The 25,719-nt window shown below is 42.0% G+C and overlaps 1 protein-coding gene across 5 annotated transcripts in view; it reads left to right on the top strand.

The window, feature by feature from the left end:
- Positions 1-25,719, top strand: part of ZNF143 (zinc finger protein 143) — a 63,501-nt gene that overhangs the window by 14,395 nt on the left and 23,387 nt on the right. For all 5 annotated transcript variants that reach the window (XM_050756172.1, XM_050756171.1, XM_050756169.1 and 2 more), the window contains 6 exons: positions 2,482-2,678; positions 3,564-3,638; positions 18,056-18,175; positions 19,729-19,804; positions 21,555-21,680; positions 24,687-24,866. In XM_050756172.1, coding sequence (XP_050612129.1) covers positions 2,482-2,678; positions 3,564-3,638; positions 18,056-18,175; positions 19,729-19,804; positions 21,555-21,680; positions 24,687-24,866 — 774 coding nt within the window. The remainder of the gene's footprint in view (positions 1-2,481; positions 2,679-3,563; positions 3,639-18,055; positions 18,176-19,728; positions 19,805-21,554; positions 21,681-24,686; positions 24,867-25,719) is intronic.

Here is a 25,719-nt window from a genome sequence, read left to right as displayed (position 1 = left end):
TCTTCCTCTTAAATAGAATTTTTTAGCTGGACACGGTAGTTCATGCCTGTAATCCTAGCACTTTGGGAGGCCGACGCAGGCGGATCACCTGAGGTCAGTGGTTCGAGACTAGCCTGGCCAACATGGCAAAACCCTGTCTCTACTAAAAATACAAAAATTAGCCGGGTGTGGTGGCGCATGCCTTTAATTCTGGCTACTCAGGAGGCTGTGGCAGGAGAATCGCTTGTACCCAGAAGGAGGTTGCAGTGTAGTCGAAATCGTGCCACTGCACTCCAGCCTGTGCAACAAAGTGAGACTCTGTCTCAAAAATTAAAAAAAAAAAAAAAAATATATATATATATATATACACACATATATATAAAATTTTAAAAGCAAGGTCCTTTGCCTACTGTGTTTAATTGAAACTAAGTATACAGTTTCAAAAATATTTGAAGCAAATACAACAAAACGTTAATGCTTATTACATTTGTTTAAGGAAGTTCAGAGTTTTGAGGTGGAATGTGTAGGAATGATGAGTACAGCTCTGCAGCCAGACTATGTAGATTCAAAACTACTGTTTTGTTTTTTTTTAGTTGTGTGATGTTAAGCAGATTACTTCTCTGTTCTTTAGTTTCATCATCTGTAAAATGAGGATTATAGTACGTGTCCATATCATATGTAGGGTTGTTGTGAGGGCAGAATGCACAAACATGTAAAGCACTTAGAACTGTGTTTGTCACATACTAAATGCTCAACAAATGTTACCTATTGTTACTACTTTAGAGAATATTTTATTTTATTTTATTTATTTATTTTTTTGAGAGAGTCTCACTCTGTTGCCAGGCTGGAGTGCAGGGGCGCAATCTCGGCTCACTGCAACCTCCGCCTCCTGGTTTCAAGTGATTCTCTGGCCTCAGCCTCCCAAGTAGCTGAGATTACAGGCACCCGCCACTACGCCCGGCTAATTTTTGCATTTTAGTAGAGATGGGGTGTCACCATGTTGGTCAGGCTGGTCTCGAACTCCTGACCTCAGGTGATCCACCCACCTCAGCCTCCCAAAGTGCTGGGATTACAGGAGTGAGCCACTGCGCCCAGCTACAGAATATTTTATTACAGAATGACATAACACATTTTAGAAAGACTGTTTTGTTGTGAATCTAAAGGGAGGAATCTTTAAAAAAATTAAAACACTTAAATTTATAAATAAATTTAATTACAGTTGGAAAAATGTAAAGTCTACACCCCTTCCTTCCTTCCTTCCTTCCTTCCTTCCTTCCTTCCTTCCTTCCTTCCTTCCTTCCTTCCCTCCCTCCCTCCCTCCCTCCCTCCCTCCCTCCTTCCTTCTTTCCCTCCCTCCCTCCCTCCTTCCTTCCTCTCTTCTCTTTCTTTCTCTCTTTCGACAGAGTCTTGCTCTGTCATCAGGCTGGAGTGCAGTGGCACGATCTCGGCTCACTGCAACCTCCACTTCTCAGGTTCAAGTGATTCTCCTGCTTCAGCCTCCTGAGCAGCTGGGACTATAGGTGCGCGCCACCATGCCCAACTACTTTTTTTGTATTTTTAGTAGAGATGAGATTTCACCATGTTGGCCAGGATGGTCTCGATCTCTTAACTTTGTGATCTGCCCAGCTTGGCCTCCCAAAGTGCTAGGATCATAGGCATGAGCCACTGCGCATGGGCACACTTTTTTCTTTATCAATAAGTTTTAGTCATAAGTTAATTGTAACTGGCTAGATTTATTATTTCACTCTCTCTATATATATATATCGATATAAAATCACAATTTCATATCGATACCATTATAGATATAGATATATCTTAGTGTGGACATTTAGAGGGTAAAAAGAAAAACACCGTGGAGGGACTGTGGAGTTATACTGACATGAGTTCAAATTCTGATTTCTCTACATATTGTTTTTGACTGTTAATTGTTAGTGTGGTTTTTTTTGTTTGTTTTTTGAGAGGGACTCTCGCTCTGTTGCCCAGGCTGGAGTGCAGTGGCGTAATCTTGGCTCACTGCAACCTCTGCTTCCCAGGTTCAAGAGATTCTCCTGCCTTAGCCTCCCCAGGAGCTGGGAATACAGGCATGTGCCACCATGCCCGGCTGATTTTTTTTCTATTTTTAGTAGAGCGGGTGTTTCACCGTGTTAGCCAGGATGGTCTCAATCTCCTGACCTTGTGATCTGCCCGTCTCGGCCTCTCAGAGTGCTGGGATTATAGGCTTGAGCCACTGCACCTGGCCTGTTAGTGTTTTTTAAATTTTCTGATTCCTAAGGAAAGTGATGTTACTTCTCCAAACCTGAGTTCCCATTTATACAATGAAGGCGGTAAATATACCTGCCTTGCAGAATTACTGTGAGGATTAAATGAAATAACACATATAAAGTACATGGTCCAGTACTCAGAGTAAACTACTCAATAAAAGCTCATTTTTCTCTTCCTTTCAATATGTAAATATTTGTCAGATTTTACCTTTAATTTAATGCCATTCTTCCACTCTCTCAGATAGTTATGACCAGAGTGCATTACAGGCGGTTCAGCTGGAAGATGGCACCACAGCTTATATCCACCACGCAGTGCAAGTCCCGCAGTCTGACACCATCTTGGCAATTCAGGCTGATGGGACAGTGGCAGGTCTGCACACTGGGGATGCCACAATTGACCCCGACACCATCAGTGCTTTGGAACAGTATGCAGCAAAGGTACAGCATTTCACAATGTTAAGAATGTCCAATATATAACTTCTTTATTTTTCATGAAAAGAAAACAAAACAAAAAAGTACACCTCATCAAAAAAAAACTGGCCAATTTTGGCCAGGCATGGCGTGATATCACACCTATAATCCTAGCAGTTTGGGATGCCAAGATGGGAGGATTGTTTGAGCACAGATCCCTGTCTCAAATTCAGAAATTAAAAAAAGAAAAAGACACTAGCAATTCAAAGTCAAAATCAGTCAGTATCGAAGAGATCAGCATTTATCTTAAGTGAAGTGTAGAAAGACTGGAAAAAAAAAATAAGGGAATAGGGTAAAGGCTTATAGAAGAGAAATGAGTGGCAGGTAATTCACCAAAAGATATACAAGGATGAAGAGCTAGAAAAGTATAAATGGAACTGCTTATGAATTAAGAAGTAGTAACTATAGATGAGGAAAAGTAAAGGAAAGTCTCAAGTTTTATGTCAAAAGGGCTGATATTTTTCCCCTGCATTGAACATGTATCTCTCATATAACTTAAAAGGTTTTGTTTTTTTTTTTCACTTTTATTAGGGAAATTTTCTTTTTTTTCCTTTACAAACAAAATAAATAGAGACAGAGTCTTGCTCTTTTGCCCAGGCTGGTTTTGAACTCCTGGGCTCAAATTATCCTCTTGCCTCAGCCTCCCAAAGTGCTGGGATTACTGGCGTGAGCCACCATGCCCAACCTATTATGGAAATTTTCAAATATACACAAAAATAAATGATAACGAAGCACCATGTACTTTTTTTTTCTTTTGTTGTTTTTGCAAGCTTCTCCCTGAACCATGTACTTAACCAGGCTAAACCATTATCAAAATGGAAAATGTTTTAAAGCTTTATTTTATTCCTATAGGTGTCCATTGATGGAAGTGAAAGTGTAACAGGTACTGGAATGATTGGAGAAAATGAGCAAGAGAAAAAAATGCAGGTATGTAAAACTACTTTTTAATATAAAAATCTATCTTAGCATTTCTGTGCCCTTCTGTGGATGAAAGTAAGAATAGGTAACTCACTACCTCTCTAGGAAAATCTCACCAATTCAGAAAAACAATGTATGTATTAGGCAGCAGCTTTCTCAAACTGCCTGAGGTCCCAGTGTTCATTGGTGGATGCAAAATGACACTAAAGAAATGGAAATATCACAGAAATCCAGTTGAAACTTGTGTGCTGAATTCTAAGGCAGTTTTCTGGACAAGGCAGTTGTGGAGATGAGGTGATTTCCTGACTGCCCCCACCCATGGCATGGCAATTTGTGGATACTTTTTCTGGGACTCCATCATGATTCTTTCTAAATAATCCTCACTGCTTTGCTTTTTGTATTTTTAAATTTCTTCTCCTTCCAACTGATTCCCTCCATATTTTCCTTTTCAACTTCTGAAGGGGGAGTCCAGCCTAGCTAATCTTGGACAAAGCTGTTTATACTTTTTCTACCAGACTGCTTCCTGGTCTGCAGGTGGCCTGTGGGCTGGTTTCCCATGGTTCAAATGTTCACCCTGGGTCCAGTCATTGGCTGCCCCTTACCTAATTAACAGCCTAGAGCACCAGTGCTTCTCAAAGTTTTGTAGTATGTACAAAGTAGTCACAGGTACATTCTTGGGTATCTCCTACAATCAAAAATTCAAAACTTATGTTATTCAAGAATTGTTTTTGTGTTTGTGGGGGATGTTTGTGTGGAGGGTATGCTTGGAGCTTATACAATCATTGTAGGACATTCCTGCTTTAATGCTGCTCTTTATTTTCTCACCAATTATCTCTAATATTTTGTTGACTGTTCCTTTATAGTAGTTTTTTTTTTTTCATTCTTCAGAGTTTTATTATATTTAACTCCTTAAATTGCTACTCAGGGTCACATTTATAACCTTGAGCATTAACATGACCACTTATGACATTGAGTGATACTGTTAGGGGTTGTCAAGAAGATTTTACATTTATGCTAATAGTAAGTGATAAAATAACAGGAATCACTGAAATCACTTGTAGAAATATGCTTCTGGCCAGGCATGGTGGCTCATGCCTGTAATCCCAGCACTTTGGGAAGGCTGAGGTATATGGATGAGTTGAGGTCGGGAGTTCGAGACCAACTTGGCCAACATGGTGAAACCCTGCCTCTACTAAAAATACAAAAAATTAGCCAGGCATGGTGGCTAGTGCCTATAATCCAAGCTACTCAGGAGGCTGAGGCAGGAGAATCGCTTGAACCCAGGAGGCGGAGGTTGCAGTAAGCCCAGATCGCACTATTGCACTCCAGCCTGGGCAGCAAGAACGAAACTGTCTCAAAAAAAAAAAAAAAAAGAAATATGATGCTTCTACACATTGCTGAATAGCCAGTATTTCTGTTTACCAGCTGAAGTGATGCCACAAAGTGGCAATAGTATAAATACAGTTTTCAGTTCACTAAGCCCATCAGCTTTGATGCTGTGTGATTCTTAGCAAAATTTTCAGGTCTCAATTCATATTCATATTTTGTGAATGAAATGAGACTTTAAGGTGGGTGTGGTGGCTCACACCTGTAATCTGAATACTTTGAGAGGCTGAGGTGGGAAGATTGCTTGAACCCAGAAGTTTGAGACCAGCCTGGGCAACAAAGTGAGACTCCGTCTGTACAAAAAATTTAAAAATTAGCAAGACATGGTGGCACACATTTGTAGTCACAACTATTTGGGAGGCTAGGGCAGGAGGATCGCTTGAGCCCGTGGTTTGAAGTTATAGTGAGCTGATTGTGCCACTGCACTCCAGCCTGGGCAACAGAGCAAGACCCTGTTCTCCCCCACCCCCCAAAAAATGAGACTTCAATATTTTTTGTACAGTTCTATGTCAAATCCACCTAAGTCAACCTCTATTAAGATGCAAACACAGGGCTGGGCATGGTGGCTCAAGCCTGTAATCCCAGCACTTTGGGAGGCCGAGGCGGGCGGATCACGAGGTCAGGAGATCGAGACCATCCTGGCTTACACGGTGAAACCCCGTCTCTACTAAAAAATACAAAAAACTAGCCGGGCGAGGTGGTGGGCGCCTGTAGTCCCAGCTACTCGGGAGGCTGAGGCAGGAGAATGGCGTAAACCCGGGAGGCGGAGCTTGCAGTGAGCTGAGGTCTGGCCACTGCACTCCAGCCTGGGCAGCAGAGCGAGACTCTGTCTCAAAAAAAAAAAAAAAAAGATGCAAACACAGGGTAAATATATGCGGGAGTTATAGGTCAGTGGCTTGGAGTATTGGAGTGGCCCAATAAGTTATCTGTCTTACTGGTGACTGACAGACAACTACATTTTTAAAAAATAGAATATTTTAAAGAAAAGCCTGGGTGCAGTGACTCACGCCTGTAATCCTAGCACTTTGGGAGGCCAAGGCGGGTGGATCACCTGAGGTCAGGGGTCTGAGACCAGCCTGGCCAACATGGCGAAACCCCATCTCTACTAAAAATACAAAAATTAGTTGGGTGTGGTGGTGTGTGCCTATAATCCCAGCTACTCGGGAAGCTGAGGCAGGAGAATCGCTTCAACTTAGGAAGTGGGGGTTGCACTGAGCCAAGATTGCACTGCTGCACCCCAGCCTGGGCAACAGAGCGAGACTGTCTGAAAAAAAAAAAAAAATTTCTGAACTCAGAAACGTAACTAGGAATTCAGAACTGCTGAGGCAAAATGTCATAAAAAGCCCCATTACTCTTTATCTGTAGACATATTACCATTTGGTATGGGTACCAGTAGACAAATAGAAGACTGTTGAATAGGATTCTTTTTTTTTTTTTTACTGTAGCTCTTTCTCCTTTGCCTTTTATACCTCTTCCTTACAGACTAGATCTGCAATGTCCAGTGCGGTTGCCACTAGCCATATGTGGCACTTGAAATGTGACTAGTCCAAATTGAGATGTGCTGTAAGTAGATTTTGGAGACGTAGTACGATAAAAAGAATGTAAAATATCAATAATTTCTTATATTGATAACATCGAAATGATAATTTGGACTTACTGGGTTAAACAAAATAATTACTATTAATTTCACCTGTTTCTTTTAATTTTTTTCAGTTGGTTACTAGAAATTTTTTATTTTATTTTATTATTTTATTATATTGATTTATGTATTTTGAGATGGAGTCTTACTCTCTTGCCCAGGGTGGAGTGCAGTGGTGTGATCTTGGCTCATTGCAACCCCCACCTCCCAGGTTCAGATGTTTCTTCTGCCTCAGCCTCCCGAGTAGCTGGGATTACAGGCATGCACCACCACACCCAGCTAATTTTTGTATTTTTTAATAGAGACGGGGTTTCCTCCTGTTGACCAGTCTGGTCTTGAACTCCTTACCTCCAGCAATCAACCCACCTCAGCCTCCCAAAATGCTGGGATTACAGGTTTGAGCCAACATGCCTGGTATTTTTTTTTTTTTGACACAGAGTCTTGCTCTGTCAGACTGGAGTGCAGTGGCGCAATCTTAGCTCACTGCAACCTCCGTTCAAGCCTGCTCAGTTCAAGCAGTTCTCCTGCCTCAGCCTCCCGAGTAACTGGGACAACAGGCATGCACCACCATGCCTGGCTAATTTTTTGTATATTTAGTAGAGATGGGGTTTCACCATGCTGGCCAGGCTGGTCTGGAACTCCTGACCTTGTGATCTGCCCATTCGGCCTCCCAAAGTGCTGGGACCACAGGCGTAAGCCACCACGCCTGACCCCTATTTTATTTATTTTTTTATTTTTTGAGACTGAGTCTTGCTCTGTTGCTCAGGCTGGAGTGTAGTAGTGCAGTGTTGGCTCAAGTGAGCCTCCTGCCTTGACGTCCCAAAGTCCTGGGATTATAGGTGTGAACCAATTTACGTGGCCAGGGTTTTTTTTTTTTTTTTGAGATGGCGTCTCACTCTGTCACCAGGCTGGAGTGCAGTGGCGTGATCTCAGCTCTCTGCAACCTCCGCCTCCCGGGTTCAAACAGTTTTCCTGCCTCAACCTCCTAAGTAGCTGGGACTACAGGCACATGCCACCACACATAGCTAATATTTGTATTTTCAGTAGATACAGGGTTTCACCATGTTGGCCAGGATGGTCTCGATCTCTTGACCTCGTGATCCGGCCGCGTCAGCCTCCCAAAGTGCTGGGATTACAGGCGTGAGCCACCGTGCCTGGCTCAGAAAATTTTTAATTACATATGTGACTTGCACTTGTGACTCATTATATTTCTCTTCATTAGTGCTGGATCGGAAGTTCATGACTTCACCATTCTCTAAAACAATTAATTACCATATTTAAGGTTGAGAACCTAGTACTTTGGTTTTTTGTGGTTTTTGTTTTTTGAGACAGGGTCTTGCTTTGTTGCCCAGGCTGGAGTGCAGTGGCCTGATCTCAGCTCATTGCAACCTCTGCCTCCTGGGTTTAACCGATTCTCCTGCCTCAGCCTCCTGAGTAGCTGGGATCACAGGCACATGCCACCATGCCCGGCTAATTTTTTATATTTTTGTTAAAGAAATATAAAAAAAAATTTTTTTGTATTTCACCATGTTGGCCAGGCTGATCACAAACTCCTGACCTCAAGTGATCCACCTGCCTCTGCCTCCAAAGTGCTGGGATTACAGGCGTGAGTCACCATGCCCAGCCTAAACCCTGCTTTTCTAAGTCTCTATCTTTCCACCTCTAAAAGAAAGCTATTAATTAGATCGATGACTGTCTTAGGGGCAAGTTTTTTTTTTTTTTTTTTTTTTTTTTTTGAGATGGAATCTCACTCTGTTGCCCAGGCTGGAGTGCAACGGCCTGATCTCGGCTCACTGTAGCCTCTGCCTCCTGGTTGAACTCCTGACCTCCAGTGATCTGCCCACCTCAGCCTCCCAAAGCACTAGGATTACAGGCATGAGCCACCACACCTGGCCAAAGATTTTTTAAGATAATATTTGTAGTAGTTTTTTTTTAATTCAGAGAAAGTACAAAGAAGAAAACCCAAAATGACCCATAATCTTACTCTACACATATCTATTTTACATATTTTTAAAGATAAAAGTAATCATGTTTATGTTTAGAAAATCCAAATAGTATAGATTAGTAAAAAATAAAAAGTGAGAGATTTACTACCTGATGATAATTATTGTTAGAAATCGACTGTTTTTGTTTTCTCTCTCTCTCTCCTTTTTTTTTTTTTTTTTTTTTTTTTTTTATGAGAAGAGTCTCGCTCTATCACCCAGGCTGGAGTAGAGTGGCACAATCTCGGCTCACTGCAACCTCTGCCTCCTGAGTTCAAGTGATTCTCATGCCTGAGCTTCCCAAGTAGCAGGAATTACAGGCTCACACCACCATGCCCAGCTAATTTTTGTATTTTTAGTAGAAACAAGGTTTTGCCATGTTGGCCAGGCTGGTCTGAACTCCTACCCTCACGTGATCCATCTGGCTCGGCCTCCCAAGGATTATAGGCAGGAGCCACCGTGCCCCGCCTTGTTTTTGTTTTTTAATCTTCCTGGCAGTGCTGATGTGTCTCGTGGTTCCTTAGAAGTTCCTCTGGTGCCACACTTCTAGGATTGTTTCCTTTCTTCAAAGAGAACACGTTTTTTAAAATTCAAATTGTTTTTATTTTATCCTCCCCCAAGAATATAGATTATTTACATCATACAAATTAACAAATACCAGATTGTAAGTTATATCTCCCATGTGCATTAGGCCATTACAGTAAATGGGATTATAACTACTAAACCAGACAATATAATGCAATATTTATCCTCAGCCCTACTGAGTCTCTCACTCTATGATTACAGAAGCTCTGCTAGTTAGGTGCCACTAGACTACAGCATCCTGAAACCTGGTAGGTTAATAGCTTGAGCTCTAGAGCCAAACTCCTTCACATCTCACTTCCTAGATTTTGGCCATGGGCAAGTTACATTACTTAACTCCTCTGAGTCTCATTTTTTTCTATTTGTAAATCATAGATAATATTGAATTCATTGGGTAGCCAGGGGGGCATACATTAGACAGTATGTGTAAAGCAGCCACCACAGTGCATAACATAAATGCAACTGCTCAGTAAATGCCAGTTAGCCTCTTTATTTTTGAGGTCACTTTGGAATTTAATCTTAGCTCCAGTCATGTATCTACCTCTGGAATTTGCACCTCTTTAGAATATAGTGGTCCTAGGTGCTAGTATAACTATCACCTCCTAGATTGTTTAAGCCTAAAAGGACTTAGGTTATCTGTCTAGTATGGGCTTTTCAAGCCCTGTTTTTTGAGGTTTCAGTAGTCCTGTCAGGGACTCGCAGATCTCTGATCTACCCTCATCTGCCAAGACCAGCAGCTCCAGTTCCTTTGTCTGTTTTACACAGTAGAATGCTGTGTAAGATTTTATCTGCCAAAGGTGTTTGACTCCTTCAAAAAAGAAAAAACATTACTGACTTAGAACATTATGTGTGTGATTTTGTTTTGTTTTTTTTTTGAGACAGTCTCATCTGTCACCCAGGCTGGAGTGCAGTTGCACAATCTCGGCTCATTGCAGCCTTTGCCTCCTGGGTTCAAGCAATTCTCCTGCCTCAGCCTCCTGAGTAGCTGGGACTACAGGCACCCGCCTCCGTGCCTGGCTAATTTTTTGTATTTTTAGTAGAGACAGGGTTTCACTGTGTTAGCCAGGATGGTCTTGTGATCTGCCTGCCTCAGCCTCCCAAAGTTCTGGGATTACAGGTGTGAGCCACTGCACTCGGCGTTTTTTTTTTTTTTTTTTTTTTTGAGATGGAATTTCACTCTTGTCACCCAGGCCGGAGTGCAATGACACAATCTTGGCTCACTGCAACCTCCGACTCCCAGGTTCAAGCAATTCTCCTGCCTTAGCCTCCCGAGTAGCTGGGATTACAGGTGCCCGCCACCACGCCCGGCTAATTTTTGTATTTTTAGTAGAGATGGGATTTCACCATGTTGGCCAGGTTGGTCTCGAACTCCTGACCTCAGGTGATCTGCCTGCCTCGGCCTCCCAAAGTGCTGAGATTACAGGCTTGAGCCACCACACCTGGCCACAATATGTTCTTTATAGACAGGCAGATACGCCCTATGTATCTTGCACAATATTACACATGATGAATTTATGGCAGAGCTAAGGTTATGTCTTAATTCTCAGAACATACATTAAATACCAGTTAAGTCATTTTCTATACATGGTTCTTGGAAGCTGATTAATATTTCATTGGTGTTAGCTTCAAAATTGCCCTTGAGAGTTTTCCCTTGTGATGATATATCAGATTGCTGTTTCTTTGACAGAGACTGCACATATCTCATGCTACATAACCCTGAAGTACCTATTATAGTTTTGGTCTTTTAATTGAGCTTTTGAGTTATGGATTCTGTCCATTTTTGCCCCTAAAACATCTGTAGAATCAGCTATTGCTTTCTATTCCACAGTCATTATCCTAGGTTTGTTTTTATCACTTCTTTCCTGCATATTTATGATTATACAAACTTCTTTTGGTTTCCCTACCTTATTTGTCTTTTCAATCTGTTCCCCGCCATTACTGTAGTTCTCTTTCTAAAATGCAGATAGCCAGGCATGGTGGCACGCACCTGTAGTCCCAGCTGTTCGGGAGGCTGAGACACAAGAATTGCTTCAACCTGTGAGGCGGAGGTTGCAGTGACCTGAGATTGCACCACTGCACTCCAGTGTGGGCAACAGAACGAGACCCTGTCTCAAAAATAATAATAATAATAATAATTAATTAATTAATTAAAACACAGAGCTGATCTTGGCTTGTCCCTTACTTAAAAATTTTTAACACCTTCCTTTGGCTTTCATTGTCTAGGCTTACTGTTCGGGGTAGCATCTATTGCTTTTCACAAACTTGGTCCTAAACTTTCATTTTCATGAAACTCATTCTATTATGTAAGCATAATACTCTCATGTTGTTTCCACTTCTTCTAGATATACTGTAAACCTTTGATCATACTGTTCCTTCTGCCTGGACAGCACTCCCCAGTCGTCTTCTTCAGCCTTCAAATTTCACCCCTAGACAGCTTGCCCTAACCTACATCTCCCTACTTTTGCATTTTGCCCTGTTAGATCTTTTCATAGACTCCTGTGATAGCAATTATTATGTTCCATTATAATCCTTCATTAATAGCACAGTTTTACTAGCTAGACTGAGAGCCCTACAAAGGCAGGAACAGTATTTTATTTATCATTTTAAGAAGTAGGTATTTAGCCAATCATTTATTAAACATTTATTATTTTACAATGTTGTGATAGGAAGTGGTAGGGAGTTGTGATGGAGGGATAGGTATAAAGGGTAGTTTATTGGAAATAGAATAAGGTATAGATACAAAGCGGGTTCCAAATAGAAAAAAAACATTTATTTGGGAATTGAGAAGGTAAATGTTAGCCTAGATTGGAGATAAAGAGCTTTGCAAGGAAACATTTCCAATAAAAAGAGAGGGAATCCTATCACACCCAAATACTCTATGCATTGAGATAAAAGCCAGAATGACTTTTTGACTGTGTCTTCCTGGCCTTTTATTTTTCCAACTACTGTATACTGTAGGTCATTGCTATTTTTGTAGTTTTCTTTCCAGAGGTTCCTTTTGTTAGTTGGGTGTTTGTATAGGTATTCATCCTACTGCACTTCGTGAGAATGCCTTTAAGAGAGGTCTGTTTTGGGTAATTAGATAGTAGTGGAAATAATTCTGTTGGACACTGCCCTTACTAATAATTCTCATAGCATGCCAAATGCTAGTGACTTCAGCTGGCTTACAAATACGAAACCTTGCTGTTATCACCCATGTCCCCACCCCATAGGCACACATTCAGAAACCTCAGTAGTTCTCCCTAAACTGAATTTTCTGACCCTTATTTTACTACTGTAAGTTCTTAAAGTCTCCACCATAGACATTAAGAATAGGAGCAAAAACAAGTACATTTTTGGAAAAAATTTCCAATACTCATCATTGGTTAGGAATTCAACATTGTTTCCTTGGCTTAACTAAATTAGATGCCAAATTCCTGGTATGTGTTTCTTACCAGAAATGAAGCTCCTAATAAATTGTCTTAGGAGGAAGCAATAGAAGAACAGAAAAGATTCAGATATGAGTCTTTCAGGGATTATTTGCTGCTGCTACCTAGTCTGAAAGTGTGAGCAGCTGGGCTTAGTTTGACAGATGTGGAAAGGTGGTAAGCACTTTCATTTCATAGTGCTCTTAGAGAGGAGGGGAAGAGAACAGGAAGAAGAGTCCTTTTCTCTTAATTTGGAGTCTTTCGTCAGTTGAAATCTGCCTTTACAAATCATATAAAGCCTGATGTCAATTCTACTAAAATAAAGCTCTACACTTATATGTGTATTTAAAAAACACTGGGCTGGGCATGTGGCCCACATCTGTAATCCAAACACTTTGGGAGGCTGAGGCAGGAGGATTGCTTGAGGCCAGGAGTTCAAGACCAGCCTAGACAACATGACAAGACTCCCTCTGTACAATTTTTTTTTTTTTTGAAAACAAACTGAGCGTGGTGGTACACACCTGTTGTCCTAACTACATGGGAGGCTAGGCAAGAGGATCACTTGAGCCCAGGAGTTGGAGGGTGCAGTGAGCTGTGATTGTGCCACTGTACTCTAGCCTGAGCGACAGAGTGAGACCCCATCTCTAAAATAAATAAATAAAAAATACTGAATGGAAATAGACCAAGAAGTTGACAATGGTTTTCCTGGATGGTGGAATTATAACATGCTTGAGCTTTTTTTTTTTTCTTTTTTTTTTTTTTTTTTTTTTTTTTTGAGACAGGGTCTCATTTATTATCCAGGCTGGAGGGCAGTGGAACAATCTTGGCTCACTGTAGCCTCAACCTCCTGGGTTCAAGTAATCCTCCTGCCTCAGCCCCTCAAGTAGCTGGGATGACAGGCACACACCACTATGCCCAGCTAATTTTTGTATTTTTTTGTAGAAATGGGGTTTTGCCATGTTGCCCAGACTGGTCTCCAACTCCTGGGCTCAAGTGATCCATCTGCCTCAATCTCTCAAAAGTGCTGGGATTACAGATGTGAGCTACCGTGCCTGGTTGAACTTTTTGTTCTTCACTATGGTATCCAGATTCCTCCAGAGTATATGTGTTGCTGTTACAATACATGAAAAAAATTATAATGAAGTTATTAAAATAATAGCTAATTTTTAAAGGGTTCATAGAGGCTCTTCTGTTTTCATGAGATGTAAACAGAAACTGATTTTTTTGAGACAGGATCTCATTCTGACGCCCAAGCTGGAGTGCAGTGGGGCGATCATAGCTTACTGCAGCCTTGATCTCCCAAGGCTCAGGTGATCCTCCCACCTCAGCCTCCCATGTAGCTGGGACCACAGGTACACACCACCACACCCAGCTAGTTTTTTATCTTTTGCAGAGATGGGGGTTCCCCCATGTTTCCCATGCCGGTCTCAAACTCCTGGGTTCAAACGATCCTCCCACCTTGGCCTCCTAAAGTGTTGGAATTATAGGCATGAACCACTGCATTTGGCCTAAGAAACTTTTTTGTTCTAATAATATTTGATTTCCATTTCTTATAGTTTTATTAAGATATATTTCACATACTAGCTGGGCAAAGTGTTACATGCCTGTAGTTCCAGCTATTTAGGAAGCTGAGACAGGAGGATTCCTTGAACCCAAGAACTTGAGTCTAGTGTGGACAACATAGCAAGACTCCAATTTCTTAAAACAAGAAAAAGATATATTTTACATACTTTTTTTTTTTTTTTTAAATTTTTGAGACAGGGTCTCGCTTTGTCACTGTAATTTTATCTATTTTATTTCTGTATTACTTTTTTGTTTATTAAGACAGGTGTCAGCTGGGCATGGTGGCTCACACCCCTAATCCCAGCACTTTGGGAGGCCAAGGCAGGCAGATTACAAGGTCAGGAGATCGAGACCATCCTGGCTAACACGGTGAAACCCCGTCTCTACTAAAAATACAAAAAAAATTAGCTGGGCATGGTGGCGGGCGCCTGTAGTCCCAGCTACTTGGGAGGCTAAGGCAGGAGAATGACATGAACCCGGGAGGTGGAGCTTGCAGTGAGCCGAGATTGTGCCACTACACTCCAGCCTGGGCAACAGAGCGAGACTCTGTCTCAAAAAAAAGAAAGACAGGTGTCTCACTCTGTCACCCAGGATGGAGTGCAGTGGCACAAACACAGCTTGCTGCAGCCTAACCTCCTGGACTTGAACAATCCTCTCACCTCAGTCCTGAGTAGCTGGAGTTATAGGCAGGTGCCACCATGCACAGCTGATGTTTTTGCATTTTTTGTAGAAATGGGGTTTCACCATTTGCCCAGGATAGTCTCGAGCTCCTGATCTCAAATGATCTGCCTTTCTTGGCCTCCAAAAGTGCTGGGATTATAGGCTTGAGCCACTGTGCCCAGCCTACATACTATTTATTTATTGATTCATTTAGTTTTGTTTGTTTGAGATGGAGTTTTGCTCTTATTGCCCAGGCTGGAGTGCAATAGCATGATCTTAGCTCAGTGCAACCTCTACCTCCTAGGTTCAAGTGATTCTCCTGCCTCAGCCTTCCAAGTGGCTGAGATTATAGGCATTCGCCACCACACCTAGCTAATTTTTTTTTTTTTTTTGAGACGGAGTCTCGCTCTGTCTCCCAGGCTGGAGTGCGGTGGCGCGATCTCCACTCACTGCAAGCTCCGCCTCCCGGGTTCACGCCATTCTCCTGCCTCAGCCTCCCTGTGGCTGGGACTACAGGCGCCCACCACCACGCCTGGCTAATTTTTGTATTTTTAGTAGAGACGGGGTTTCACCGTGTTAGTCAGGATGGTCTCGATCTCCTGACCTCGTGATCCGCCCATCTCGGCCTCCCAAAGTGCTGGGATTACAGGCGTGAGCCACCGCGCCCGGCCTTTTTTTTTTTTTTTTGAGACGGAGGCTTGCTCCTTTCCCAGGCTGGAGTGCAGTGGCTTGATCTCGGCTCACTGCATCTTCTGCCTCCCAGGTTCAAGCGAGTCTCCTGCCACTGTCTCCCTGGTAGCTGGAATTATAAGCACATGCCACAACGCCCGCCTATTTTTTGTAATTTTTAGTAGAGACAGGGTTTCACTGTGTTGGCTAGGCTGGTCTGGAACTCCCAACCTCAGGTGAATTCGCCTACCTTGGCCTCCCAGAATGCTGGGATTACAGTTGTGAGCCACTGCACCCAGCCCTAATTTTGTATTTTTAGTAGAGACAGGGTTTCACTGTGTTTGTCAGACTGGTCTCGAACTCGACCTCAGGTGATCCACCCACCTTGGCATCCCAAAGTGTTGAGATTACAGGCCTGAGCCACCGTGCCTGGCACAGCCTACATACTTAAATTTACCCATTAGAGTATACAGCTTAGTGGTTTTTAGTAAATTCAAAAAATTGAACAGTTACCACAATCTTAATTTTAGAACTTTAAAAATACCCCTAAGAAGAAAAATTTCTCGTAATTCTGTTCATATATTTTAGTGGTATGAATCCTTTTATAAATCTTACGACATTTTCAGGGTGAACCTAGCACTGTGAGTTATGAAGGCATATAAGACATAGTTCTTGACTTCAAGTAACTGATAGACTAATAGGGAAGAGAAGGAAATATAAATATCTTTACAACAAGACAGTGTGAAGGTCAAGTTTCATACCAGTGATATAAGCTAAATATCACAGGTTTGCTGAGGAAGTGAAGAATCATCTGTGTTTGGAATGATGAGAACAGGCCTCATGGAAGTAGGGAGATGGAATTTTCTAGACAGAAAAGATGTAGAATTACATTATTCTTTGTATAGGCACTTTTCAGTCTATAATGAACATTTCCCTTTTGCCCATTGGGAATTATGCATACTTTTTTTTTTTTTTTTTTTGAGACGGAATCTCACTCTGTCTCCAGGCTGGAGTGCAGTGGCGTGATCTCAGCTCTCTGCAACCTCCGCCTCCTGGGTTGAAGCGATTCTTCTGCCTCAGCCTCCCGAGTAGCCTGGACTATAGGCCTGTGCACCTCCACGCCCAGCTAATTTTTGTATTTTTAGTAGAGATGGGGTTTCACCATGTTGGCCAGGATGTTCTCGATCTCTTGACCTCGTGACACGCCCACCTTGGCCTCACAAAGTGCTAGGATTACAGGCGTGAGCCACTGCACCTGGCCTATGCATACTTTTATACAAATATTTTATCAACAGATCTACCTTCGTTCAGATAATTATGGTCTGCAACGTTTAATAGACATACCACAGTATGGGGATGACAAAATAAATAGCTTGTAATTTAACAATTACACTGAGATCTCTCCTGCTTGTTTTTTAGTTGATTTATATTACAAGGAAAAGTCAAAGTCTTTCTATATTCTTGTCACCTAATGCAGGGTATTTCTCAATTCCCCCACTGTTATTCTAGCCTCTGTAACTCCTCCTTTCTCTCCCCTTACCATTCTGGGATGTGTGTAATTGTAGTAGGTCATTACCCAGAATTATGTGCCATGTGTGACAGTCTGCAGAGATAGGATGTTGCAACACTATCACCACATGGCCCACAGAGTAGAAAGTCATTCTTCAATTTTTATGATACCCTAATTTCTATTTTAAAAAGCCTTTAAAAATCAGTGTTTGGATTTTTATGGTATTACATCCCAGAAAAATGATCTTCTAATGAATATAAGTGCAGAGTAGTAATTTTTTTGTATGGATTGTAATGTTTCCTATAGGTGACTCAGATGATCTAATTCCCCCCTTTCTCATTGCTTTTGAAATTGAAAACACTTCTGGCATTGTTTTTAGGACACAGATTCTAAAAAAAAGCAGGTAGACGGATCACTTGAGTATATCAAGGAATACCTGCATCCAATGAAGATGCTACTTATGTTGATTTTCTAGAGTGGGAATAATCTGTGAGCTCCAGCTGTGTATTTCTGTGACTCTCCTTTTGACTGCTGTACTTTCAGAGTCACTGAATTCAGCCATGCAATGGAATTAATGTGACTGACTTAGGGTGAGAATCCTAATAAAGTGATGACCTGAGATTGGAAACCCACATAACAGTTTTATCTTTTTTATTCTGAAAATCATAATTTGTCTATTTTATTTCTGTATTATTGATGGATTGATTGAGACAGGTCTCACTCTGTCACCCAGGCTGGAGTGCAGTGGTGCAACCACAGTGCACTGCAGCCTTGACCTCCCTGGGCTCAGGTGATCCTCCCACCTCAGCTTCCCAAGTGCCTGGAAACCACAGATGCACCACTACACCTGGGTAACTTTTTAATATTTTTTTATATAGAGACAGGGTTTTGCTGTGTTGCCCAGGCTGGTCTTGAACTCCTGGGCTCAAATGATCAGCCTACCTCTGCCTCCCCATGTGCTAGGATTACTGGCATGAGCCACTGTGCCTGGCTTAAGTAATTTAAATTATACTATTTGTTTTATTTAGATTGTTTTACAAGGACATGCTGCAAGAGTAACTGCTAAATCTCAGCAGAGTGGAGAGAAGGCATTTCGATGTGAATATGATGGATGTGGAAAATTATATACAACAGCTCATCATCTCAAGGTATATATAAAAGAAATGTTCTATCTGGTTATGAGAATACCTAGGATATTAAATACTAAGATCATATTTTTGTGTAATTCAGATGCCACTGTTTTGTCCCAGTTATCAAGATACTGGGACTTGGTCACACTTATACACAGACATGTAAAAACCTATGCAGACTTTAGAGACTGTTAATTTTTTGAGGGCTTGGACTGTGTTTTTTTCATCTCTGTATTCCTAGTGTCCAGGATACTACCTGGCACATGGTAGGTACTCTATGTATTTGAATATATGTTGTCAAGTATGAAATCCATATAATTATATGAGAGATATGTGTGTAGTCACACATCTCTGTTAATTCACTGAAATCTAGCAAAAGTTGGTATTAATTTGTCTTTTAAATATTTGGGCTAAGGCCGGGTGCAGTGGCTCACGCCTGTAATCCCAATACTTTGGGAGGCCGAGGTGGGTGGATCACCTGAGATCAGGAGTTCGAGACCAGCCTGGCCACATGGTGAAACCCTGTCTCTACTAAAAATACAAAATTAGCCGGGCGCGGTGGCAGGCGCCTGTAATCCCAGCTACTCGGGAGGCTGAGACAGGAGAATTGCTTGAACCCGGGAGGCAGAGGTTGCAGTGAACCAAGATTGCACCACTGCACTCTAGCCTGGGCAGCAAAAAGCGAAACTCCATCTCAAAAAAATAATAATAAATACATAAATATTTGGGCTAAGTATTATTATTTCACTTGTTGCTATATGTAACAGAATATACCATGACTCAATAATAGCTAAGATTTGTTAAAGAACTTCCAATGTGTCACGAAGTGTGCACTTAGCATATCTGGAATAGTGACCCTAGGGCCCATCTTCACTATTTATCAGTAACCTTGGCATGTTAGTTGACCTCTTAGTACCTCATTTTCCTCATCTATAAAATTGGATCCTAAGAGTTGTCTCCCTCTCAGAGTGGTTGTAAAAATTAAATAAATTAATACCATACACATAAAGTACTAAAAAGAGTGGCCTGATGTGGTAAATGTTCAGTAAATGTTAGCCATTGTCATTGTTACTCATTTGTCACAGCATCCCTCTATGGTAGATACTATTGTGTCCCTACTTTTCAGAGAGGCCTTTGAGGCTTAGAGAAGGCAAGTGCCCATGTCCACACCACTGGGCAGTGGTGGATCCTTGCCTCAGATCCAGGCCCCTCTAGCAGCAGCCTCCACACTCTGAACCTTACGTTGTGTAGCCTCTCCCAGCCCCCTGCTTCTAGTTTCTCATCATGTGTATGTTTCATGCAAACACCTTTGACCACTTGAGAAAGCTCACACCTCAAACGTTCCTGTTCCCTACTTAAAATATTATTAGTAGGTACCTCTTAATATTTAACATTTAGGTCTATATTGAGAACTATTGGGCTATCGTTTTTGTGAAGTTATCTTTTTTATAAGGAAAAAAAAGCATACAACAAAATCATTTAGCAGTGTGGGAAAAAGTAGGTCTGTGTTGCAACCATATTCCTGAGGAATAGGTAAAGGAAATAGAATCATGCCTGCATTTTAATCACAGGTCCATGAGAGGTCACACACAGGAGATCGGCCTTATCAGTGTGAGCATGCAGGCTGTGGGAAGGCATTTGCAACAGGTAAAAGTATGAATTTTGTTTTTTTCTTGGTTCTAATTAGGGGTCAAGTAGAGACAGGCTAGTGGAAGGAACTGACCCCTTGGCTGTGTCTGAATCTGCAGAAGCACATGATCAGTTCTTCAGTCTCTCTCATAACTGCCTTTTGTCCTGCTTGCTCTAGACCCCTCTGTTCTTTCTTCACTGACCTGTCTCTGCCTGCTGTGTTTTTTCCTTCCTTCCTTCCTTCCTTCCTTCCTTCCTTCCTTCCTTCCTTCCTTCCTTCCTTCCTTCCTTCCTTCCTTCCTTCCTTCCTTCCTTCCTTCCTCCCTCCCTCCCTCCCTCCCTCCCTCCCTCCCTCCCTCCCTCCCTCCCTCCCTCCCTCCCTCCCTCTCTCCCTTCCCACAGTTTCACTCTGTCGCTCACTCAGGTTGGAGTGCAGTGGCAGGATCTTGGCTCACTGCAACCTCTGCCTCCCAGGTTCAAGCAATTCTAGTGCCTCAGTCTCCCAAGTAGCTGGGATTACAGGCGCGCGACACCATGCCTGGCTAATATTTTGTGTTTTTAGTAGAGATGGGGTTTCACTATGTTGGCCAGGCTGCTCTCAAACTCCTGGTCTCAAGTATTCCATCCGTCTTGGCCTCCCAAAGTGTTGGGATTACAGGTGTGAGCCACTGCACCCGGCCTGCCTGCTGTGTTTGATACTTTTCACTCCTCCACATTCTGTTTATTTTAGCAGGAAAATAAAAGCCAAGCTTTAAAGGCTGCCATAGACTCCAACATCAGGACAGGCCTTAGCAATGGGATGAGACCTCTGCATCCAGCAGGGCCAGGACTGGCACCAGACCTCCTGACTTCCATTCTTCATTCCATGTCTTGATTCTACTTTGAGCTTTTGGAGTATGAGAACATCTGATAAAACTGAAGCACTTGCCAGGCGCGGTGTCTCACACCTGTAATCCCAGCACTTTGGGAGGCTGAGGCGGGTGGATCACAAGGTCAGGAGATCGAGACCATCCTGGCTAACACGGTGAAACCCCGTCTCTACTAAAAATACAAAAAATTAGCCGGGTGTGGTGGTGGGCACCTGTGGTCCCAGCTACTCAGGAGGCTGAGGCAGGAGAATGGCGTGAACCCGGGAGGCGGAGCTTGCAGTGAGCCGAGATCACGCCACTGCACTCCAGCCTGGGTGACAGAGCAAGACTCTGTCTCAAAAAAAAAAAAAAAAACAAAACTGAAGCACTTTAGAAAAGAAACACACAGCCTCTTCTAGACAGAAATGAAACTATTGAATTTTTAGGATGGCAGTCCTGAGCTGTGATACTTTTGTACATTTTTTTGTTTGTTTGTTTTTGAGATGGAATCTCACTCTGTTGCTGGAGTGCAGTGGCGTGATCTCGGCTGACCGCAACCTCCGCTCCTGGGTTCAAGCAATTCTCCTGTCTCAGCCTCCCAAGTAGCCGGGACTACAGGCATGCACCACCACACCCGGATAATTTTTTGTATTTTTAGTAGAGACGGAGTTTCACCATGTTGGCCAGGCTGGGCTGGAACTCCTGACTTCAGGTGATCCGCCCGCCTTGGTCTCCCAAAGTGCTGGGGGTACAGGTGTTAGCCACCGTGCCTGGCCCTTTTGTACATTTTAAATAGTTATTCAGTGTATTTGCCTAATATTTTATACTTGGTATTGACTATATTTTTCAGTGACTTAATCTCAGTGTGCACGTTTAGAGGAATATTGCGTAATGACATTTCTTTTAATTTTTTCTTAAAGGTTATGGATTAAAAAGTCACGTCAGAACTCATACAGGAGAAAAGCCATATCGGTGTTCAGAAGATAATTGTACTAAATCTTTCAAAACTTCAGGAGATCTACAGAAACACATCAGAACTCATACAGGTACTAGTGGAAACAGAGTGTCGTATTAGGCCAGGAATTCTTAAATCTGCAGGGAGGGGACTTGAGGAAGGAGTCTCTGGAAGAGTTTCAGGAAGTCAGTATCAAGGACCTCTCTTAAAACCCTGAAATTCCATATGACTTGCTGTTTGTGCATGTCTGCTGCTTTTCAGGATGAGGTCCCATAGCTCTGTTAGATTCTCAGAAGGGTCTATGTCCCAGAAAGGATTAACAGTGGCCCTAGACCACGAACTCTCTCAGGTTTTAGGAGTTGTCTGGGCAACAAGTTTATTTACCTAGGATTACACATCTAATTAGCAGCCGAGCTGAGACAGAACCTAAGGCACCCAGTTGTTTTCCTGCATTAAGCAGCTGCTAAAGAAAGTGTCTGAACCCCAACAGCCCCACAGAAAGGAAGACTCATTACTTTTTGTGATCATTTCTCTTTAAATTTTATCTTCTTTTCCTAAATAGTACTTTATTCTTATCTCCCCGACCATCTCCTCTCCTCCTTATACTTGATTACTTGTGGAGTTGGTATTAATAAAGTAAATATTTGCTTTGGATTGGAGCTAAAAAAAGTTCAGCAGCTATTGATAAGAGATGCTATTATGAGCTGTTGACTAAATAATGCAACATTAAGGTAATTTAGTTTGGGATTTTAGTATAGATGTTTTAAACCTGGTGTGATAGCTGTGTCCCCATATGTGGAAATATATGAAATAGTTTAGCTAATTTCCATGTAGGATTCTTGCAGCTATTAATGTTTAACCTGCAACTCAAGTGTGACCCCAAATTGGCTTTACTTTACAACATTGAGGAACAGAACTGTAGGTCCCTGCTTCCATCTCATTCATGCACTTTTTATTTATTGTATCAGAGGTGAGTATTTCCAAGCTCCCATAAATTCTACTTGAATTTGCAAATAAAACCAACTTGTTATATAAAAGCTATATCAAACCAATAATCTAGTTCTATAAATATTGATTTAAAAACGTCAGAATTGTGATTTATTTCATTGTATTCATTTGTCAAACCACATGTTCATATAACAGCTTTAAAATCATGATGTTTTCATGGGTATAGTGTGGGATTGAGTAAGGGGCATAAGGACTTCTGTAACAAATACAGAAGATTTCAGTGCAAAAACAAAGCAGGATGTTACGGTATCAGAGTAGTAATACAGTGAAAATTATTCTAGAACAGTTGATTCCCTATCATTAGCATGTCAGAGCTGGGAATACTTTAGAGGTCATCTAGATCCAAGAGAAAAAGACTTGCCTAAGATAAACTCTTTGTTTTCCTTAGGCTGACATAGTGAATAAAACTTACTAAAGATAGGATCAAAGATTCCTGCTCCTTTTAAAATGATTTCATACTTAAGGGGAGAAATCTTTTGGAATGCTTTGCACCAATAGGGAAATCATAATTTCATTTGACCAAAAGAAAAACAACAAACTAGCCAGGCATGGTGGCATGTGCCTGTGGTCTCAGCTACCTGGGAGGCTGAGGTGTGAGGATTGCTTGAGGGTAGGAGTTCGAGGCTGCAGTGTGCAACCGTCGTGCCTGTGAAGAGCCACTCCATTCCAGCCTGAGCAACGCAGTGAGACTCCGTCTGTTAAAAAAATTTAACATCCTTACTATATATAGATAAATATCTGTATCTGTCTACATAAAGAGATATTTTTTTCCCTTCCCCAGAAGTTGTTTGCCTAATTTGAGCTCGTCCTAGAAAAGGGTACATGGGAATCAAAAGCAAAGGCTACTTCTTGCTTGACAATTTAAAGGCCTTTTGTGGTCCAAGATTGTATAAAGCAAATATGAAGGAAAGAAACATAATTGGTAAAGCAGATTTTTTTTTTTTTTTGAGACAGTGTCTCACTTCAGTGCCTAGGCTGGTGTGCAATGGCACAGTCACAGCTCACTACAGCCTTGACTTCTCGTGCTCAGGTTATCCCCCGTCTCACCCTCCCGAGTAGCTGGGACTACCAGTGTGCACCACCACACCCAGCTAAATTTTTGTATTTTTTTTGTAGAGATGGGGTTTCGCCATGTTGCTCAGGCTGGTCTTGAACTCCTGAGCTCAAGTGATCAGCTTGCCTTAGCCTCTCAAAGTGCTGGGATTGCAGGCATGCACTACTGTGCCTGGCCAGACTTTTTATAAACTTAGATAATGAGAGTAGTAGTAGTATGTCCAGCAGGTGTTTTTGACATATGTGCTAGGCGCTATATTTTCTTTTCTTTTTTTTTTTTCTGGTTCATTAACACAAGTGTTTCTTGAACACCTACTATTTCCTGACACAGTTAATATTAGGCATTATCTTGTTGAACATTACTTAAAACACCTTTTTTTTTTTTTCTCTCGAGACAGAGTCTTGCTCTGTCACCCAGGCTGGAGTGCAATGGCACGATCTCGGCTGACTGCAACCTCCGCCTCTTGAGTTCAAGCAATTCTCCCACCTCAGCCTCCTGAGTAACTGGGATTATAGGCACCCACCACCACGCCCGACTAATTTTTTGTATCTTTAGTAGAGACAGGGTTTCACCATGTTGACCAGGCTGGTCAAAACACCGTATTTTTAAAGAGCAAAAATTTTTTTCCTGCAAGATATTGTAGAATAAATCAAGTAGGATACAAGCTTTTAGGAAATTCTGGGTTTGTTCTAATTTAATTCATGTTCCTGACTGTACTTTTCTTTTATATTTCTTATGTTTTTCTCTCTGCTTTTCTCAGCTCATTTTTTTGCCTACCTGGATGATTCCATCTTAGAGAACTATGTAATCAGTGATTAGTTTTGAATACCATTCCCAGTTTCTTATGTAAATTTGAGTTTGGAGTGGAAGATGCTGTTTCCCCAACGCCCCCGCCAAAAAAAAAATGCCAAAAGGGAAGTTCAGCACCAGAAGGCTAGAGTCTTGAGCATGATCCTAGGCAGGATTGAAGGATAAGACATTTCAATCTTCTATATATTTTTGCACCATTTAATGTATTACCCTTTATATTTGCAGGAGAAAGGCCCTTTAAGTGTCCCTTCGAAGGCTGCGGTCGGTCCTTTACAACATCAAATATCAGAAAAGTGCATGTTAGGACACACACAGGAGAAAGACCTTATTACTGCACAGAGCCAGGATGTGGGAGGGCATTTGCCAGTGCAACAAATTATAAAAACCACGTGAGGATACACACAGGTAACAATCTCTGATCTTTTGGTCTTTTATCATTCAAGGCTTGTAACTCTTGCCTCTTCCAGAAACCATTTCCAACTAATCTCTTCCTTCCTTTCTATCACTTGGCATGGTGGAAGGAGATTAAGCAACTTAAAAAAGTTTCACCTTAACATTCATACATTCATTTATCCAACAAACAGTTATTGAGTATCTCCTGCCAGCCATCAAACAGAGAGAGAGAGATAAGACATTGCCAAGGGCAGGCTACTTGGGAAGAGATAGTAGACATCAAGTTGCTGCAGTGTCTCCCATTATATGGACAAGATGCTGTGGGAGCAGAGAGGGGGGCAGTCACTTCTGCAGGAATGGGAGAAGCATTTTGGGAAGGCTTTCTGGGGGAAATTCGGCATACAGACTCAATCCTGAAGTTTACCACATAGGAGAGAAGGGTATTCCTGGCAGGGGAAATGTCATGGGGAAAGGCACAAAGGTATGAAAAAGCATGATACTTAGTGGTTCCATATGACAGGAGCATCAAGTACATGTAGAAGATTTGTACAAGGTGAGTTCTGAGAGGTAGCCAGAGGCCTTGGGTATTGTGCTGTCACAGTTAAGGTACCTCCTAAACCTTTTTTTTTTTTGAGATGGAGTTTTGCTCTTGTTGCCCAGGCTGGAGTGCAATGGCGCAATCTTGGCTCACTGCAACCTCCGCCTCCCAGGTTCAAGTGATTCTCCTGCCTCAGCCTCCCTAGTAGCTGGGATTACAGGCATGTGCCACACGCCCGGCTAATTTTGTATTTTTAGTAGAGACGGGGTTTCTCCATGTTGGTCAGGCTGGTCTCAAACTCCTGACCTTGTGATCCTCCCATCTCGG

The sequence above is a fragment of the Macaca thibetana genome, chromosome 14 (assembly GCF_024542745.1).
Source record: "Macaca thibetana thibetana isolate TM-01 chromosome 14, ASM2454274v1, whole genome shotgun sequence".
NCBI lineage: Eukaryota > Metazoa > Chordata > Mammalia > Primates > Cercopithecidae > Macaca > Macaca thibetana.
The sequence above is the reverse complement of the archived record's forward strand: the minus strand, read 5'-3'. Positions and strand labels throughout refer to the sequence as shown.